The sequence below is a fragment of the Neomonachus schauinslandi genome, chromosome 1, assembly GCF_002201575.2.
Source record: "Neomonachus schauinslandi chromosome 1, ASM220157v2, whole genome shotgun sequence".
In the NCBI taxonomy this organism is placed as follows: domain Eukaryota; kingdom Metazoa; phylum Chordata; class Mammalia; order Carnivora; family Phocidae; genus Neomonachus; species Neomonachus schauinslandi.
In genome coordinates, this window is record NC_058403.1 from 122,864,495 (window position 1) to 122,885,077 (window position 20,583).

Below are 20,583 nucleotides of genomic sequence, written 5' to 3' on the forward strand. Positions count from 1 at the left end.
AAGGGACAGCCACTTGCCAGTGGTATGCCCAGGATAACAGCAAACATCTCCAACTGGTTATTTTTATAGTTATTTTTATGATTCCCGCCTCTTGCCTTCTCCCTCCAATCAGTGTTACCAATTTGGAACCCCCACGGTTTTCTGTGTTCTGATGGCCAGGCTGATAGGATTTTCTTTTTAGTCCATGTAACCAATTTTTTCCTACTTCTAACTTTTAGTTTTAACTTTTAGTTTTTTTCAACCATTTTTGATTTTTCATTGTGATTTTGAGCTACAAAAGTAACAATAAAATCTTTGAAATAACCATTAAAATCTTTAAAGTACATACCTTTTCACTCAGTTTCAATGAACTTATCCTAAAGTATTAATCAGAAAAGTATACAATGTTAATGTTTACAACATTGTTTAAAATGCAAAAATGGTTCTCTCAGTGTAACAGTTATGGGTGTTTTTTATTTTTTGGTTTTTTGCTTATTTGTACTTTCTTATTTACCAGCAGTGAATATGTACTCTTTATATAATAAAAACGAATGCTTTTAGGCAGTAAGTATTAATAGACTTTCGTGTGAATATCAGGATAAGTAAAGTTATGGTAATGAAATAATGTCTTTTATTTATAGGGAGAAGAAGCTGATGATGATGATATTTACAATGTTCTTTCCACATTAAAGCGGTTAACCTCTTTTCATAAGTATGTCATTTTATTTAGATTTGGTTAATAACATTATATTAGCCAACATAAAATAGGCTGTTTTTGTAATATTTAACATCCTTGTAACAATGGGAAATTTTAAACAAATATCAAGATGTGATTTTTTTCTTTATTAATCAGATTTTCTTCAGATAAATTATGGGTTTTTATTATCATCTGTTTTCTTAAAGGAGTTAGATTTATCATTCAGTGTAACAAATATACTGTACACTATACAAGTTTGTTAATCAGTATCATTGCTGGGCTTACTCTGTAAGCTGGAGTTTAGAGGTATAATTTTTATTTGATAGTTTTTAGAAATCTTACTAAATAAAAAAGATTTTGGGGGATGCCATGAAAGTTATTTCTATGAGCTTTTTTTCCTGAATTGTTCTTGTTTGTCTATTTATTATTGTGCTCTTACTGTGTAGACAAAATAGCTGGACTTGAATAAGGAAAAAAGGCTCAGATTAATGAAATAAGTGTTACTTTTAAATTGTAATTTATATGTCCCTTGTTAATGGGTATGTTTATCTTCTCCATAAAGAAAGGAAAATAGAGATCTTTGTTGTTAAAAGAATGTTTAAGTGTACCCCTTACATTAATGAATACTTCAGAATTCAAAAACAGTGTCTAAAATCTAAGACATTTCTTTATACACAAGGACACTCTTGGGAATTCTGTGGAGAAATAAACTCTTAGTTTTGAAAATATTTTGACATTTGGAAATAAAAGTTGACAGCTAGTGTCAAAACTCCTTATTTTAAAAAATATTTTGATGTTTTAAAATAAAAGTTAATGGGCATTGATCTACTATTTTAGTAGTAGAATTCATGAGAAAATAAAATGTCTGCCTTATTTCAATTAAGAAGCCTGTAGCTACACTAAAGTTTTTGAGCTTTGACATATTTCTTTTCCCCTGGTTTTGTCTTTCTTGTGAATGCAGATCTCTTTCAAAAATACACATGTATTTATATTTTGAAATTGTGAATGGATTTTTTTTAAATGTATTTTAAAAATACTAGGAAGAATGAAATGGAATACAGGCTTAGGTTGACTGTGTAGTAGTAATCTTCATTTAAAGGGATGAATTTTTATTGTTAATTGGTTTCTTTTAATTAATTTCTAATATCAGCTTATGTATTCTCTGTCTCCGTGCCCCGTCTCACTTTCCCGTTCTCTTTCCCTTTTCCCCTTTTTCTTTCTTACTTTTTATTTCCTTCCTTCCTTCCTTCCTTCCATCCTCTCTCCTTGTTTTTCTTTCTAAGTTTGAGTACTTGAACATTTACCAATCTTTTTTGATTCTGCAAGAAATTGAAGTTATTTTATACTTCTACCCACTGAAACTGAGCTCAAATTTAAATTTTCTTCTACTCTAGAATAAAGTTAATGCATTTTTGTTTATTTTAGTGCTCATGATCTCACAAAATGGGATCTCTTTGGTAATTGCTACAGATTATTGAAGACTGGAATTGAACATGGAGCAATGCCAGAACAGGTAGGAGTTTATTGATATTCCTTCTTTGTCATTTTAGAAAGCTAAGCTTCTCTGAAATCACAGGATTATCAAAAACCTTACATAGAAAGTAGTTGATAATTCTTAAATGCAGCTGCTTCCTTTGATAATTATTGCCATAGTGATTAAATATTACTAATAGATGTTAGTGATTGAATGTTACCAATAGGTGTATAATATCTTCAGGTTTGAGCCAAAAAAAAGTAGAGAATCTTTGCTATATTGTATTTCAGACATTTAATACTAAAGTAAACATTATTACTCTTTTAGGAAAAATACCATTAATCACTATAGTAGCAGTTTCAGAACTTGATTAATTCGGTTTGATGTAAATTCCTAATTATGGCTGTATTCCAGGCACTGTTCTAGATATTGATAATAGTAAGCCTTAGGTATGGCTTACTTTCTGTAGTGGAACCATAATTAAATAAGCTTGAGACCTTTAGCAGATTTTAGACCTTTTTGCATTCATGTATAAGTTGGAATGGAAAGAGCAGGATTTCACCAAATTTCTCTAGTCTGGAAGAGATTTAAAATAGTTGATTTAATTCTATATAAGAATTAAGTTGTTAATTAATTGTTACTTAACAATTATAATTATTACAGTTATTAATGGTTACATTTATTACAGTTAATTTTAATTGACACATACAATTATGTTACTTAGCAATAACAATCTTTTGTAAGAATTAAAGTTATTTCGTATACTGCATATACTCATTCATTAGACCAAGATACCAACCCATAGTTAGGTATAGGTTGTGTTTAGAGGTGGTCTCATCTAATCCCATTTGGTAATATGGACACTTCATTATACTAAATGACACTTTATTATACTAAAGCAGTAAGAATTTCAACAGATATAACAATTGTGATATATTAAAAGTTAATCACAGAAGCAGTGCTTTATCATTGCTATTATTCTTTTAAGTTGTTTTAATTCATGGTTTTGATCAGCCACTCTTAATAACAAATGTCCTGGATTTTAAGTGTTTATTATAGTTTGTGGAAAGAAGCTAAATATTTAACTTTGTTGTTTTACTTCATTTTTTGCTGACTCTTCAACTTCCATCCTCTGTTCATCTCAAACTTTTCAGTAGCCTAAACACTATTCACTAATACCCAAGCTGTTCTTCAAAGTTTAAAGGGAATGATAAAGATATTTCTTGTTTTGGTTTCCTCATTTTCCTCAAGAAAATAATGAGGATTGCACATCTCTGTTTCATCTGGGGATTATAACTATGTCAAAATTTCATTTTTAATTCACTACACCATCATTTATTGTCATAGAACTTGTGACTTTGGTTATCTTGGTTTTCTGTTACTTATTTTCACTGCATATGTATTATTTCCCCCATTTTATTTTAGTTTCTTAGAGTAAGAGAACAGATAATGTGACATTTGCTTGAACTTTGTTAATCTTAGACACATACTCTTTTTTTTTTTTTTTTAACACTACTATAGCTAACATACAGTGTTAGTTTCAGGTTTACAATATAGTGATTCAACAGTTCTATACATTACTCAGTGCTCATCATGATAAGTATACTCTTAATCTCCTTCACCTCTTTCACCTATTTCCGCACTCACCATCAGTTTGTTCTCTATAGTTAGAGTCTGTGTTTTGGTTTGTCTCTTTTTTTCTTTGTTCATTTGTTTTGTTTCTTAAATTCCACATCATACGGTATTTGTCTTTTTCTGACTTATTTCTCTTAGCCTTCTATTCTGTAGTTCCATCCATGTTGTTGCAAATAGCAAGATTTCATTCTTCTTTATGGTGAAGTAATATTTCATTGTGTGTATATACATACATATATATCACCTCTTCTTTATCCATTCATCTTATCAATGGACACAGGCTGCTTCCATAATTCGGCCATTGTAAATAATGCTGCATTAAACATAGGGGTGTAGGGGCACCTGGGTGGCTCAGTTGGTTAAGCGACTGCCTTCAGCTCAGGTCATGATCCTGGAGTCCCTGGATCGAGTCCCGCATCGGGCTCCCTGCTCGGCAGGGAGTCTGCTTCTCCCTCTGACCCTCCTCCCTCTCATGCTCTCTGTCTCTCATTCTCTCTCTCTCAAATAAATAAATAAAATCTTTAAAAAAATAAATAAATAAAATAAAATAAACATAGGGGTGTAAATATCCTTTTGAATTAGTATTTTTTTATTCTTTGGGTGAATACCCAGTAGGAGAATTACTGGATCATGGATCATTTGTAATTTTTTGAGGAACCTCCAAAATGTCTTCCACAGTGTCTACACGTTTGTATTCCCACCAACAGTGTACAAGGGGTTCTTTTTTCTCCACATCCTTACCAGTGCTTGTTGTTTCTTGTGTTTTTGGATGGATTTAGCTAATCTGACAAGTGTGAGGTGATATCTTAATGTAGTATTGATTTGCGTTTCCCTGATGATAAGTAATAATGAGCATCTTTTCATGTGTCTTTTTGGCCATCTATGTTTTCTTTGGAGAAATGTCTGTTCCTATCTTCTGCCCAGTTTTTAATTATATTATTTGTTTTTTAGGTGTTGAGTTGTATCAGTTCTTTATATACTTTGGATACTAACCTTTATCAGATACGTCATTTGCAAATATGTTCTCCCATTCAGTGGGTTGCCTTTTAGTTTCATTGATTGTTTCCTTCACTGTGCAGAAGGTTTTTATTTTGATGTAGTCCCAATTGTTAATTTTTGCTTTTGTTTCCCTTGCCTCAGGAGACCTATCTAGAAAAATGTTGCTATGGCCGGTGTCGGAGAAATTATTGCCTGTGCTCTTTTCTACAAATTTTATGGTTTCCAGTCTCACATTTAGGTCTTTAATCCATTTGAGTTTATTTTTGTGTGTGGTGTAAGAAAGTGGTCCAGTTTCATTCTTTTGCATGTTGCTGTCCTGTTTTCCCAACACCATTAGTTGAAGAGACTGTCTTTTTCCCATTGTTTATTCTTGCTTCTTTATTGAAGATTAATTGACCATACAATTTTGGCTTTATTTTTGGGCTTTCAATTCTGTTCCATTGATCTACATATGTTTTTGTGCCAGTACCATACTGTTTTGATTACTGCAGCTTTGTAGTATATCTTGAAATCTGGGATTGTGACACCTCTAGTTTTGTTCTTTTTTTTCAAGACTGCTTTGGCTTTTCGAGGTCTTTTGTGGTTTCACACAGATTTTAGGATTGTTTGTTCCAGTTCTGTGAAAAATGCTCTTGGTATTTTGATAGGGATTGCATTAATTCTGTACCTTGCTTTGGGTAGTATGGACATTTTAACAATATTTGTTCTTCTAATCCATGATCATAGAATATCTTACTATTTGTGTCATTAGACACATTCTTAAAACTGTAATCATGTGTATGAAGTTTTTGTGCATCACTACTAGATTATGCTCTTGTTTGTTTTAGCAGTTAGAAACTATTTTGCATTAAGCAGCTCCTAGAAACATGTCTTTAGATACCCAGTATTAAAAATCCAAAAAGCGGGGCGCCTGGGTGGCTCAGTTGGTTAAGCGACTGCCTTCGGCTCAGGTCATGATCCTGGAGACCCGGGATCGAGTCCCGCATCAGGCTCCCTGCTCGGCAGGGAGTCTGCTTCTCCCTCTGACCCTCCCTGCTCTCATGCTCTCTCTCTCTTTCTCTCTCTCATTCTCTCTCTCAAATAAATAAAATCTTTAAAAAAAAAAAAATCCAAAAAGTATACAGGATTTGACCAATTCTTCATAGGACCATGCAAGCTCACCTTTTGGATTGCCATTCTATACTTTAAATTAGAATTCAAAGAAAATACCATTTTAGAGTAGGTATATTAAAATTTATTTTCTAGCTGTCTAATTTTATTGTCCATATGCTTGACTCTTTGTTTTCCATGGTAACCATTAACTAGAAGTTTCTTTGTCCTTCAGCGTTAACTGACTTCTTTTTTTTCTTTCCTCTCCCACTGATCTATCTTTTCTTATGCCAGTACTGTTTTAACTATTATAGCTTTAGAATATGACTCAAGTTTATAAAATTTATCTGTTTTTATAATAATTTTTTAAAGTCATATTATAGAAAAGTTACAGTAGAAAAAATAACTCTTACCCCTTCACCTGATTCACCTACTGTCACAGTAATTTTCCACAGCTGCATACTTGTATGTTTTCTCTATATAGATGTTTTTATTTTTATATAAATATGCATATATAAAACATATTAATAATATTCTTTATAGCAGGTTTTTCCCAGCCCAGGAGTCAAGGAATAATACATTGCATTTAGTTGTTATGTCTTTTTTTTTTTTTTTGGTCTCTTTTAATCTGGAATTCTTTCTTGTCCTTTTTTTTGATGACGTTGACATTTTGAAGAGTACAGGCCAGTTATTTTATAGAATGTACTCAACTTAGTTTTGTCTAATCTACATGTTTAGATTCATCCATATAATGAATTCTTGGTAGGAATGCTACAATAAATGACATTTGTCTTCAGTGCATCACATCAGGAGGCACATGATATCAGTTTGTTTGCTGTTGGTGATACTAACTTTGATCGCTTTAGGAAGGTGGAGTCTGCCAAGTCTGTCCTGTGTAGTTTCCGTTTTCATTTTTAGTGTGGAAAGATTCCTTAAGACTGTAAATATTTCTCTTTCTTATCAAACTTTGATATAATGTTAGCATCTATTTGATTCTTGCCTGAGTCATTTTTTTCTGTCATGGTCACAAAATGGTAAATTAAATGATGATTTTTTAACTGTCATTTATTTATGTCATTTATTTGTTGGCCCTCTGCTATATAATGCCCATCTCCATTCATTCATTCATTTTTTAAGATTCATATGAACTCATGGATTGCTACTTTATTCCTATTCTGTCCAGCTGGTTAAAATTTAGTCCTTTTGTTATTTATTTTGGTGCTCAAATTGTTGCAGAATTAGCCGGAAGGAAATTCTTTCAAACCTCCTCCTGTGTGCTTTTTGATATTTTTTTGAGCATTTCCATTCTTTCTGGAATAAGAATATGGCATCTGGTGTCTGTTTGTGCCCTCCCATATGCTAATGAATTTTTAACCTGATAAGTATTAAAAGTTACTACAGTTCCATAACACAGTGATTATTAGCTGGTAAACAACCCACATTTCAGAATTTATTAATAGTATTTCTTCATACAATTTTCTGTAAAATAAAGACAACAAATATTTAAATTCTCCTTTTTTTTGTTTTGTGATTTTGTGCCTATTTCCTGTTGGTATTTTTGTAAGTTTTATACCTTGGTTTTAGCTAACATCTAAGAAAAATGAGTATTAAACTTCTGCTTTAATATATAGTTTCCAGAATTGTCTGAATTGATTCTAAAAATTGAATATCAATAAAGAACATTTGTAAATTGTTTTGGTTAAATTTGCTATATAACAAAACAGTCTGAGTAAACCCATAAGGAGGGAATTGTAATCATATGTCACTAACTTTGGGTCTCTCAAGGCATCAGTAATAAAAAACTTTTGTTTTGCACTTAACTATGTTCCAGGTAATATTTTAAGTCTTTATGTGTATTTGTTTGTTTAAGCCTTAGGACAACCCTATGAAACATATATATCATTATTCTTTTTTTATTGGTGATGAAACTGAAACATAGAGATATTAAATAACTTGCCTAATGTCACGTAGCTATTGCATACCCACTCAAACCAAGCTTTTAAATTTTGTTCAGTGTCTCTTCACATTTTTTGTACTAATTTGCTACTGCTCTTTATGATATCCCACCCCTTCTGATGTTTGCCCCGTGTCAGACTCTTTTTTTGTATTATTTTTCCTAAACATCTTTTGAATTTTTTCAGTGACAATTGTGGGGAGAGATTAAATACTGGTACTTAATCTGTCATCATTAACTGGAAATCAACACATTTCTTTAAACTGAACATAATACAGGAGTTGAGTTTTAACTTCAGTCGCATTATTGCTCTTGGGTAGATTATGACTTCTTGTGTAAATAATGCAGTCATACTTTCTTTAGAAGCATGTTGATGCTTTCCTTAGAAGACTACATACTTATTTCCTTGACTGAGCTTAGAAATTATTTCAGTTACCCACTTCTGACTCTTCTTGGGCATGCCATATCAAAATTTTGCCACCATTCACACACACATCCAGACAACCACCTACATATTCATTATTGACCAAAAATGTGTCTGAGTGTCAGATCCTCAGGACATAAGGGTATATTAGAAGCAGTACTTAATCTCAAGAGATTTTTATCTTTTTTTTTAATTCTACCTCCTCAGTGTCTCTTTTGCCATCATTCTTTTTAGCCCTACTATCATTTCCTTAGTTTAATCTTAATCATTTCCTTAGTTTAATCTTCATATTTTTCTTGTGAATCACGGTAGTATTTACCTCTTGTCTTAGTAACCTTAGTTTCAGCCTCTTTCCAATCTAGGTTCTGTTCCAGTAATTTTCAACTGTATGTATGTATCTGAAAATCTTATGGAGCTGTTGGTTTTTTGTTTTTAAATACTGACATACTCTCAGATACCATTGTAAGAATAAATTGGTGTAATCACTTTAGAAGTTTGTCAATCTGTCAAAATTAAAAGTAGACATATCCTTAACTGACATTTATAATTTAGGAATTTAGACTACAGATATATACTTGGACATGTGTAAAAAGATGTAGGTACAAAGATGTTCAGTGTAGCACTATTTATAAAAACTTAAAACTAAAAGTAATCTAAGTGTCAATCAATAGAGGACCGTTAGCTTTGGTAGGATAGTTTTGATTCTATGCAATGCTATATAACTATAAAATTAAAAATGAGGTTAATATTATTGATGTTAAATATTCTGTGTGAGAAGAAATTTAATGAAAAAGGCAAGGAGCAGAATGGTATATAAATTTAAAGGGGTGATAAAATCTCCATATATGGACATTTATTAGTTGACAGATTATTTCTGGAATGATACATGAGGAGCTGTTCGACAATAACTTTTCTCAGTGGAAAATGAGATCTATAGTGGTCACGAAGCTTAGTTTGAATAGAACACCATTATGCCGTTGGCTATTTTACTATGTATATCTCTTGCTTTTTAAATTTAAAAATCACTTGCTTAGTAACTGAAAATTGAGATTTTAAGAACATGTGCCATTTACAGTAGCACCAAAAAATATTAAATACTTAAGGTAAATCTTAACAAAATATGTGCAAGATCTGTATGCCGAAAACTACCAAACACTAATGAAAGAAATTGAAGATCTTAATAAATGAGGATATATCATGTTCATGAATTAGAAGACTTAGTATTGTTAAGATACCAGTTTTCCCCAAACTGATCTTAGATTAACACAGTTCCATTTAAAATCTCTGCAGGGTTTCTTGTAGAAACTGACAGCTTGATTCATAAAAATTATATGGAAGGGCAAAAGAAATAAAATAACCAAAAGAATTTTGAAAAAGAACAACAAAGTTAGAATGTTTACACTACCTCATTTCAGGACTAAACAGTAACTTTGATAGTGTGGTACTGAAGAAAGGATAGACATAAAGGTCAAAGGAGCAGTATAGAGAATCCAGAAAGAAATACACTCACATATATGTGGTCAGTTGATTTTTGACAAAGGTGCTAGGGCAGTTCTTTGGGAAAAGATGACCTTTTTAACAAATGGTGCTGAAATAGTTGAATATATATATGAAAAAAAAAACTCAATTAACACTTCACACCATATACAAAATTAACTCAAAGTAGGCCATTTAGACTATAAACCTAAGTGCAAAACCTGCGAGTATAAAACATTTAAAAAAGAACACAGGAGTTAAAATCTTTGTGACCTTTAAGTTAGTCGAAGATTCCTTAAATACATCGGAAGCATGATCCATAATTGAAAAATTTCAAAAATACACATTCAGCAAAATTAAGCACTTCTCTTGAAAGACAGTATTAAGAGAATCGAAAAGACAAATATAAGACTAGGAAATAATTATAAATCACATATCTGATAACAGACTTGTATTCAAAAAGATGAAGATCTTTCAAAATTCAGTACTAGGAAAAGCAACTGATACTTCACCAAAGAAGATAGATGACAAATAAACACATGAAAAGCAACTTATTACTAGTCATTAGAGAAATGCATATTAAAAGCACAATGAGATAATACTACCAATCATTTCAAAAGCAGTGGAACTCATACGTTGCTGGTGGGAATGCAAAATGGCACATTCACTTCAGAAAGCAGTTTGGCAGTTTCTTAAAAAGTTACATAGATACTTCTCTGACCCAGCAGTCCCTCTCCTGAGTAATATCCAGGAGAAATGAAAATTCTGGTTCACGTAAAAACCTATACTAGAGTGGTGTCTAGGTGGCTCGGTCGGTTAAGCTTCCAACTCGTGATCAAGTCGGGTCATGATCTCCAGGTCTTGAGATCAAGCCCTGCTCTTAGCTTCATGCTCAGTGGGGAGCCTGCTTAAGATTCTGTCTACCTCTTCCTCTGCCCCTCACCCTGTGCATGCTCTATGTCTCTCTAAAATAAATAAAATTTAAAAAAAAAACCCTCTACCAGAACGTGTATAGCAGCTGTATTCAAAATTGCCCCAAACTGCAAACAACTCAAATGTTCAACTGATAAAGTATAAAAACAAATTGTATTGTCATCCATACAGTAGAATAATTCTCAGCAATTAAATGGAAGGTGCTACTGCTACATGCAACAACGTGGATGTTTCTCAGTAACATTATACAGAGTAACAAATCAGATACACAAAACTACATGCTGTACAATTTTATTATATATTCTGGAAAACACAAAACTATAGGGTCAGAAAACATATCCAGAATGGGGCAAGAGACTTACTACAGAAGGGCATGAGGGAATTTGAGGGTTGGTGGAACTCTTCTATTTCTTGATTGTTTTGTTGGTTACCTGGCTATACATTTGTCAAAATTGCAGAACTGTATATTGAAAATAGTAGATTTTTCTTTATATATAAATTATACCTTAATTTTATCCAAATGCAAAAGGGTAAAAATAAGAGTAATTATTTCTCATACTTATAAGGCTGTTTCAAAGCCTGACCAATATATATTTTGAGGTTTAGAAAGCCCCAGACCAAAACACAAGAACAAAAGAAAACATTTATCACATGGTGGAAATTTCAGAACTAAGAGCCATAGATTGATATAATCTTTATTCTTGTTTTTCAGCTCTCTAGCAAAGGTACATAGAATGATTGTAAATATTATTTAAATTAATTGTTTAAAAAGGTTGTTGAATTGTTTCTGTTGATTCTAAATCTTAAGGGGTGGAGCATGAAAATTTGCATTTTTTTTTTTAATCTTTATAGATCCTTCAGAGGCAAGGCTCAGATGTACATCTGTTCCCTCAAAAGACAACATACAGTGTTACACCATTTTTGAAAAGCTCAAAAACTAGAAAAATTAAAGTGTATTCGTCCAATGATATGTATATGTGATAAAACTGTATTTTTTCAAGAGCCAGGACATAATATACATGAAATTTAGTAGAATAGTTTGTCAGCCCTAAGGAATAGGGGAAGAGATCATAGGTGGATACAGAGTTATTGGTATCATACTAGTTCTTAAATTTGGTTGTCTGTTCATAGGTTAATCTTATTATTATGCTTTATACATCTATTTTGAAGCATCAAATATTACTTGAATAAATCTTAAACAGAAGCATTTCTCTTTGCTTTTGTGAATGGGATATTTTTGAAACACCTGATCATGTTACTCTTCTGTTCAAATATGAACATGTTACTATCTGTGCATTACCTAGTATTCTTAGGATAACATCCAGATTTTTTTTGTCATAGTGAGTTGACCTTGTTATTGTCCAAACAAGTGTTCTTCTGAAAGTGAAAGCGGGGGGTGGGAGGGGGTAGGTTACTCTTAATTATTCCAAGACATAGGCATAAAGCAGGATGTATAGTCACCCTCCTATAAGGTCCTCTGTGATTTGGTTTCTGCTGATCTAGCTTCAGTATATGCTTACACTTATCCTGTACCAGCCTTTTGAGTTATTGGTGAAGCTTTTTTTTGAAATTTCTATTCCTTCAACCTCCACTTTCCCTTTGTTGCCAGATTAAATCTTACATCTTTCTTTAAAGATTTAGTATACACTTTTGCTTCTCTAGAAAGTTTTTCCTAACCATTATCACTCTTCCTAGCTAAGACAGAGTCCTTCTTGCCCCTCAGCATCTGACCCTGTGTGTGTATTCTTAGTCAAACCAATTACTAAATTGTTATAGTTGATACTTATTTATGTTCCCATTCGATTCTTCTCTGAGATCCAGGGAATATATTTGTTTTAAGCTCTTACTGTAGCAGAAGACTTGGATACTGAGTAAACGTCTTTTTGAAAAATGGAGTTCATATAGTGAACATTTGGTAACAGTGTTATTTTTTCAGATTACTATTTTAAATTGTCATACAGTTATATCTCTAGTTATTATTTATATACCTCTGTAAAATTACCTTTCTTTATATTTCCCTATCTTTTTGTTGTATTATATATTTTGTTGTAGTAAAGAACACAATGTAAGATCTACTCTCAACAAATTTTTCAGTGTACAATACAGTATTATTAGCTATAAGCACGATGTTATACAGCAGATCTCTAGTTCATTTTAATTTATAAGCTCTTTTCTATGTTAATGTTCTTAGCCTTATGTCATTTGTTGCAATAATTTATCAGTGGGAATCTTTTTAATTTTATATATCTTGATGCCTGGATTATAAATGTTCTTTATATAAATCAGGATTATTAGTCGTTTTCTGTTGTTTTCTCTTTGATGTGTTACTTGGAAAGCCTTTCCCCACATTTTCAAGTCATTTAAATATTTCTTTTTTCTTGTATTTTAATAGTCTTTTTTTATATTTAAATGTTTGGAACTATTTGCATAAACCATTTATTTCACTTTGAATATGTCTTTAAGTGACTGTTCTTCTTTGGAATTATGGATGTTCCCTACTTTCACCCTTTCATAAGGACCATAATTCTATCTCCACTAAGAATTATGTTACAGTTTCTTAATGATTTCTGAATGGTTGTGATGCTGTATATGTTGTTTGGACAACTGTTTGCCTGTATTACTATACCATTTCAAGGTCATCAGCAGAAATTGTTCATTGAGTCTTTTAAGCAGATCACTGAGATGGAAAGTGGCAAGATCTTTTTGATGTTAAAGCCTACATTATTTGAGGAGAAAAGGCTAGTACACATGAACTGTTAAAGAGTAGGCCTAAGGTGGTATGTTGTGAACGTGTAGTCCAATGTGCTTTCCACTATATACGAAACCCCCTTTTGGAGATTAGTATGAAGAGATATCACTAAAAAAGACTATAATATTTCACACTGGACTTACTGTTGACATACTGCATTTTTCTTTACACTCTTCCTTGTTTTAAATACTGCTTGGAATTTATAAGAAAGCTTAACAGCAAAATTCCAGGGTCCAAAACTGCTGAGGATTAATGTGCATTAGCCGGCTATGCAGTCCATTCCTTGGGAAGTTTTAATTTTTTAGTTACAGAAGTTAACTTTTAACTATTTGAATTTTTTACCTCCGTTTTTTACCCTTCTAGTGATTTTTTTTTTTTAATTTATAGTGTACTATGCCCACTGGTAATACAACACATTGGATGATCCTTCATTACCAAAGCACATGTAGAATTTAGGAATATTTCCTCTTTGTTAAAGAATTGTTACTTCTTTATCACTATGATTTGTCTTAATGTTTGTGCTTTTCTTAGCATTTGCTTAAGAAAAATACTACCGCAAACTCTGCTCTTTGCCATATTATTATTTTTTAATTATTATCCAGTAAAATTGACTTATTTTCCTTTTATGTAAAATTATGAATTTTAACATGTGTCTAGATTTATGTAATCACCGCCACAATCAAGATACAGAACAGTTTTCATCATCCCTTTTTAAAAATACCCCTTTCATCATCCCACTTTAAAATATCCCCTATAAAAAAAGAAAACCTTTTTCTTCATGTTGTCCCTTTATAGTTAGATGCTTGCCCTACCTACATCTCCTGAAAACTACTGCTCTGTTTTCCATCACTGTGGTTTTCTCTTTCTGAGATTTCCAAATAAATGGAATCATAAAGTATGTAACTCTTTAGAGCATAAAGTCTTTGGTAAGCATAATGTCTTCACTGACCATAATGCCTTTGACATTAATCCAAGTTGTTTGAATCAATAGTTGGTTGATTCAATTGGTTGATTCAGTTGGTTGAATCAATAGAACTGATTTAAATTAATCAGTTCTCCTCCATTGTGTGGATATACCAGTTTGTTTTATCCATTCACCTATTGACAGGCATTTGGGTTGTTTTCCATATTTTGGCTCTCACAACTAAAGCTGCTGTGAAAATATGTGTACAGCTTTTTGTTTGAACATAAGTTTTCATTTTGCTAAAGTAAATGCCCAGGAGTGCAGTTGCAGGTATTAGGGTATAAGTGTGTGTTTAACTTTATTAGAAATTGCCAAACCATTTTCCAGAGTGTCTATATCATTCTGCATTCCTGCCAGTAGTGTGCGACTCCCAGTTCCACATTCTCATCAACACTTGATACTGTTTTTACTTTAGCAAACTTAGTAGGTACGCAGTTGTATCTATCTCATTGTGCTTTTAATGTACATTTCCTTAATGATAATGATGTTGAACATCTTTTCTTGTGTTTATTTGTCAGCCTTACATTCTTGGTAAGCCATGCTGATTATTAATTTGCATCTAAAGGCTTTTTTTTAAAAGGGGATATTAATTGTCACTCATACTAACCTACTCTAAATATGATAGGCCAGTATTGGATATGAGAAGCAGACTAGTTTAGTTTAGTTCACTCTTTTGTCATGTACTTATCCACTAAAAAAATTTGATCCTCGGGGCACGTGGGTGGCTCAGTCATTAAGCATCTGCCTTCGGCTCAGGTCATGATCTCAGGGTCCTGGGATCGAGCCCCACATCGGGCTCCCTGCTTTGCAGGGAGTCTGCTTCTTCCTCTGCCTGCCACACCCCCTGCTTGTGTGCTCCCTCCCTCCCCCCGTCAAATAAATAAATAAAATATTTAAAAAAATAAAATAAAATACTGAGAATCTACATAATAGCTGTGGGATATATTGATAGGGCTCTTTCACTTTTCTGTTTGCAAGAGACTTTAAGGGAATGGAGGATCAAATTTTTTTTTTTTTAAGATTTTATTTATTTACTTGACAGAGAGAGACACAGCGAGAGAGGAACACAAGCAGGGGGAGTGGGAGAGGGAGAAGCAGGCTTCCCGTGGAGCAGGGAGCCCGATGTGGGGCTCGATCCCAGGACCCTGAGATCATGACCTGAGCTGAAGGCAGACACTTAACCAACTGAGCCACCCAGGCGCCCTGATTTCAGTATTTTAAACATAGCCTATATATGTAGATGATATGTATCTACACATGTATATATTACATATGCATAATCATTTTTTCCTTATTATATAGTCTTATTTTCCATAAAAATTCGGTTTTTCTTTTTTTTTAAGATTTTTATTTTATTGTTTTTTTAATATTTTATTTATTTATTCATGAGAGACAGAGAGAGAGAGAGGCAGAGGGAGAAGCAGGCTCCCTACTGAGCAGGGAGCCCGATGTGGGATTCGATCCCAGGACCCTTGGATCATGACCTGAGCCGAAGGCAGATGCTTAACCATCTGAGCCACCCAGGTGCCCTTTTTTTTTTTAAGATTTTTATTTATTTATTTGACAGAGAGAGAGACAGTGAGAGAGGGAACACAAGCAGGGGGGAGTAGGAGGAGGAGAAGCAGGCTTCCCGCAGAGCAGGGAGCCCTATGTGGGGCTCGATCCCGGGACCCTGGGATCATGACCTGAGCCGAAGGCGGACGCTTAACAACTGAGCAACCCAGGCGCCCCCAAAATTCAGTTTTTCTAAACATAAACATTCTAGGAGCTTATCATTTGGACTTTATTTACATGGAAAGTAATCTTCAGTTCATCTTCAAGATGTGTGATACCATTAGCCAGAGGTTGAATGATTCTCATTAATTCAATCTGTTAATCAAAGATGAGAGCTATGGTTCCTTTAAATAGGTAAAAGTAATTATTAAGGGAAAGGACTAAGCATTTTTATGTTGATTAAGGTAATGCTAACTGCTATAATAGATTAATCTCAATATCTTAGTGGCTTAACACAATAGAAATTTATTTCTCACGCCCATACCTATAAAGTGCAATTAAGGGAAGTGGGCTGTCACTGCACCACCCACTTACTCAAGGACCGAGGGTCTCCTGGGTCATTGATATCCTGCAGGTAGGTAGGAGAGTAAAAGATGGAAAAGGCACTCCTGCTTCTTAACTACTTTTGCCCAGAAATGTGCAGTACACATTATCATGTCCTCCCAGGAACAATGTTAGCTAATGGAAACAAGAGGACAGAGGGGTAGGGTCAAAAGAAATTCTTTGTCATCAGCCCAGTATTTGCTATAATTATCAAAGATCCTCTCTAGGGTCAGAGTATTAATCAAGGAAAGGCAGAAGGACTTTGGTCCTCATTGGTTAAAACAATCTCTTTTGGCTTTTTCAGTTTGTTTGTCCTTGTTTCATCTGTCTATACTACAGAAAGATGAAGTTGCTGAATAAATGATTTCTGGACAAGTTGGGATAACATCACTTAGTATGGAGGATATACAATATCCATATGACTGATGTATAAAGCCCAGAAGGAAGTGTTCTAAATTTTCTTTTCAAATGTGATCAGCTGTATTATATAATTATACCTGTGAGAAGGCAAAATGCTTCCTAGTCAATGAAAGTGAGCTTTTTATTTTAAAATAATGCAGTGGATCCCTTAAAGTAAATGCATGATGAATGCCAATATATGAAACAGATGAAAATGGGGATGCTCTGTTTGAAATAAGTATTGGAGTGATCAAGTGTCTCCTTCCCTCATAATCACCTCCAAGAAACTTCTGCAAAACTTTGGAACAGTTTGAATAATTTCCTAGTATATAGGTCAATAGAAATGTATAAGGAAAGGAAATTATATTTGTGATGATTAGGAGAAATGGTAACTAAAATTAAGCAATTCTTCAATATTACTTTTTTCTAGATCTTAATTTCCCATTGATAATGTTAATTTGTATATTTTCTAGTAATTTAACAATTCAGGTTGTTTCAAACTGAAGATATTTTTTTTTAATATTCTCTTTTCCTTCCACACAAATCACTTTATCAGTGTACCTTATATTCTAAATTAGAGGTTATCAAAATTTGTCTCAGTACTAATACATGTACTGTACTGAGCGTCTTCTATATAGTAAGGTGATTTCTTTAGCATTAAAGTTTTTAACTTGACAGTGTTTCAGTAGTCTTGTTTCTGGCATTCTGACATGAGTCAATCATTTATTATTATGTTTGATAAAACCCTGACATCATCTCACTGGTGTTGCATCAAAAGTAGCACTACCCATTCCTCTAACTCTGATGATTTATTTTTAGTGCTGAATAGGGACATTGGAGATATCTTTTGCTTATGTGATTTGAAACCTAAAACTTTTGAAGTAAAATCAGCTAAAATTCTAACCACTTCCTTCAGCATTCTATTTACTGATTTCTCTTTTGATTTATTATCTACATATATTTATTCTTACAGTTTTTAGTTTATCAAGCGGGGAAGATAATAGAGATATTATAATAATGGAATATATTATTAGTTATGCTTTACTGCAGTAAAGACATGTATTCAAACAAAAATGTAGTAAAAGCCCTATCCACAATGAAATTCTCCTGTAGTTATAATTCTTAATCAGTTTTATTTTCCTGAATTCTGTTATTTGTCTCTGAAAAACAGAGACAAGTTTTCATAAAACAAGAATTCAGTGCCAATAAAAAAATGAAAACCTGCCCATCTCCATTAGTGAGAGAGAGATATAAGTTAATGTAAGTTAATACTACATTAAAATAGTGCTCTTGGGGGCGCCTGGGCGGCTCAGATGGTTAAGTGTCTGCCTTCGGCTCAGGTTGTGATGTCTAGGTCCTGGGATCGAACCCCACATCGGGCTCCTGGCTCAGCAGGCAGTCTGCTCCCTCTGCCTCTACGCGCCCCCCCCCCGCAACTCATGCTTTCTCTCTCTCTTTCTGTCTCTGTCTCTCAAATGAATAAGTAAAATCTTTAATAAATAAATAAATCCATAAAGTTAAACATACACATACTATATAATCCAGCAATTTTATTCCTAGAGCAGTGGCCCTCAAAGTGTAGTTTGGAGAGCGCTGGTGATTTCCAGGGCACATCTATGAGGTCAAACTATTTTCATAAGAAGAGGAAGATGTTATTTGCTTTTTTCATTCTCATTCTCTCACAAATGTACATTGGAGTATTGGTGTCGTGTCAAAGAATATCCACATTTACCTGCAAAGACTATTAAAATATGCCTTCCTTTTCCAGCTAATCAGTGACACTGGATTTCTTCATATATTTCAATCAAAACAGCATATTTTAATAAAATGCAGAAGCACATTTGAAACCCTGTTTTCTATTAAGCCAGACATTAAAGAGATTTATAAAACTGTAAAACTATCATTCTTCCCACTAAATGTTTTTCATTTTAGAAATTTAGTTCTTTTTCAGAAATACATACTTTATTATGATACAATTACTTTAATTTTTAAATGAATTAATACGTATTTGAAACATTATTTTTAATTTCCAATATGATAAATCTGTTAAATAACCCACATAAACAAAAGCAATGTAGTTTTTTTGAGAGTAATTTTTTAGTAATTTTTAAGAGAGAGGTCCTGAGAACTAAAAACTTCAAGAACCTCTGAGCTAGACAAATGCATGCATGGACACCGGGAGACATATATAAGAAAGTTTGTAGCAACATTATTCATAATGGCCTAAAACCAGCTAATCAACAATAGAATGAATAAATAGGATATTCTAAATACAGTTCAAGACCAAAAAATAATGAACTACAGCTACATGCAACAGTTATGTATAAATCTTAACTATAAATGTTAAAATGAAAGAAGTCAGATTCAAAGTAATTCATACTGCATGATTCCATTTGTATAATGTTCACAACCAGGTGTGTAATAAACTCAGTATTTAGAGGTGCAGACTTGGGTTGTTAAAATGTACTGACTGATAAGTCAAAATGCCTATTACCCTTAGAGGGGGAAAAAAGACATTTTATTGGGAGAAGGTGCTAGCAATGTTCTATTTCTTGATTTGGATGGTGATTACAAAGGTATTTTTCTTTATATTAATTTATTAAATATTTTATGCACATTTCTGTATGAATGTTCTATTTCATAGTAAAAATGCTTTAAAATCATCATTTAATTATAAAATCTGGATAAAAATGATTTCTTCAACCTCCCTTTAAAAACCTAAGCAAAATATTCATAACAGTAGATTTTTGTTTAAAGCACAGTGATATTTGGGTCCATATTTATCAACGTACATTATATCTTTATTCTTTAGACTGATACGTTGGTTTGTCTTTTTTTTAACCAAATACTATTTTACACATTCTTATTAATGCTACAAAAATTTGCACTTGAAACCATATTATAAGAAAAAACTGTGATAAACATTGTTCTCTTAATACTATGCAAACATAAATTATGTCTCATTTGTTTGAATTTTTTTATTTGATACAGATAGTCGTACAGGCACTGCAGTGTTCCCATTACTCGATACTTTGGCAGTTGGTGAAAATTACTGATGGTTCTCCTTCCAAAGTAAGTAAGAGTTTCTGAAGGCAGAAGAGTTATTACTAAAATAAAATAACCTTGCTTAAATCATTATTTAATAATTTGTTACCAATTATTATAATAAATTATAATTTTAATGAAATATATAGTAATTATTGTTATCAACTCTTGCTTTATCCTATGAGTAAGTATATTTTACCTGTTTGAAAGATAACCAGTTCTTCAAGCAATAGATGCAGAGTTGTATAGATACACAAAGTTAAAAGTCTTACAAGAAATAACTGTAGTAGAAACCACAAGAGCTCGGATAGGTGACATGCTATTAAAAAGAGAATAATATTGAAGGTAATGCTATGTAGCTCTTAGTTATGGAATTATGGCACCTTGGGCCCAAACTAAATAACACTCTTGTTAAAAACAAATTGTTAGATAATTTTTTTTAATTTTAATCTCGCCATGACAATTCAAAACAAAAAGGAAAGTACAAATCAGAGATTAAATGAAACTAGGATCCAAGAGAGTCAAACGGAGCCTAAAGCCTACTATCCTTGAGGATATTTTCTAATGTAGACAAATCCCAAGGCCCTTCAGGGGTGGAATATCTAACAGGTAGCATATCTCTAAAGTTGGAACCCTAAAGAGCTACTTCCAGCACAAGGGTAAATTAGA

At 32.8% G+C, this 20,583-nt stretch overlaps 1 protein-coding gene across 2 annotated transcripts in view; it reads left to right on the forward strand.

The window, feature by feature from the left end:
• The window catches only part of STAG1 (stromal antigen 1), a 415,261-nt gene that overhangs the window by 336,315 nt on the left and 58,363 nt on the right, over positions 1–20,583 (forward strand). For both annotated transcript variants that reach the window (XM_021678881.2, XM_044920415.1), the window contains 3 exons: positions 621–691; positions 2,102–2,189; positions 19,861–19,941. In XM_021678881.2, the coding sequence (XP_021534556.1) occupies positions 621–691; positions 2,102–2,189; positions 19,861–19,941 (240 nt within the window). The remainder of the gene's footprint in view (positions 1–620; positions 692–2,101; positions 2,190–19,860; positions 19,942–20,583) is intronic.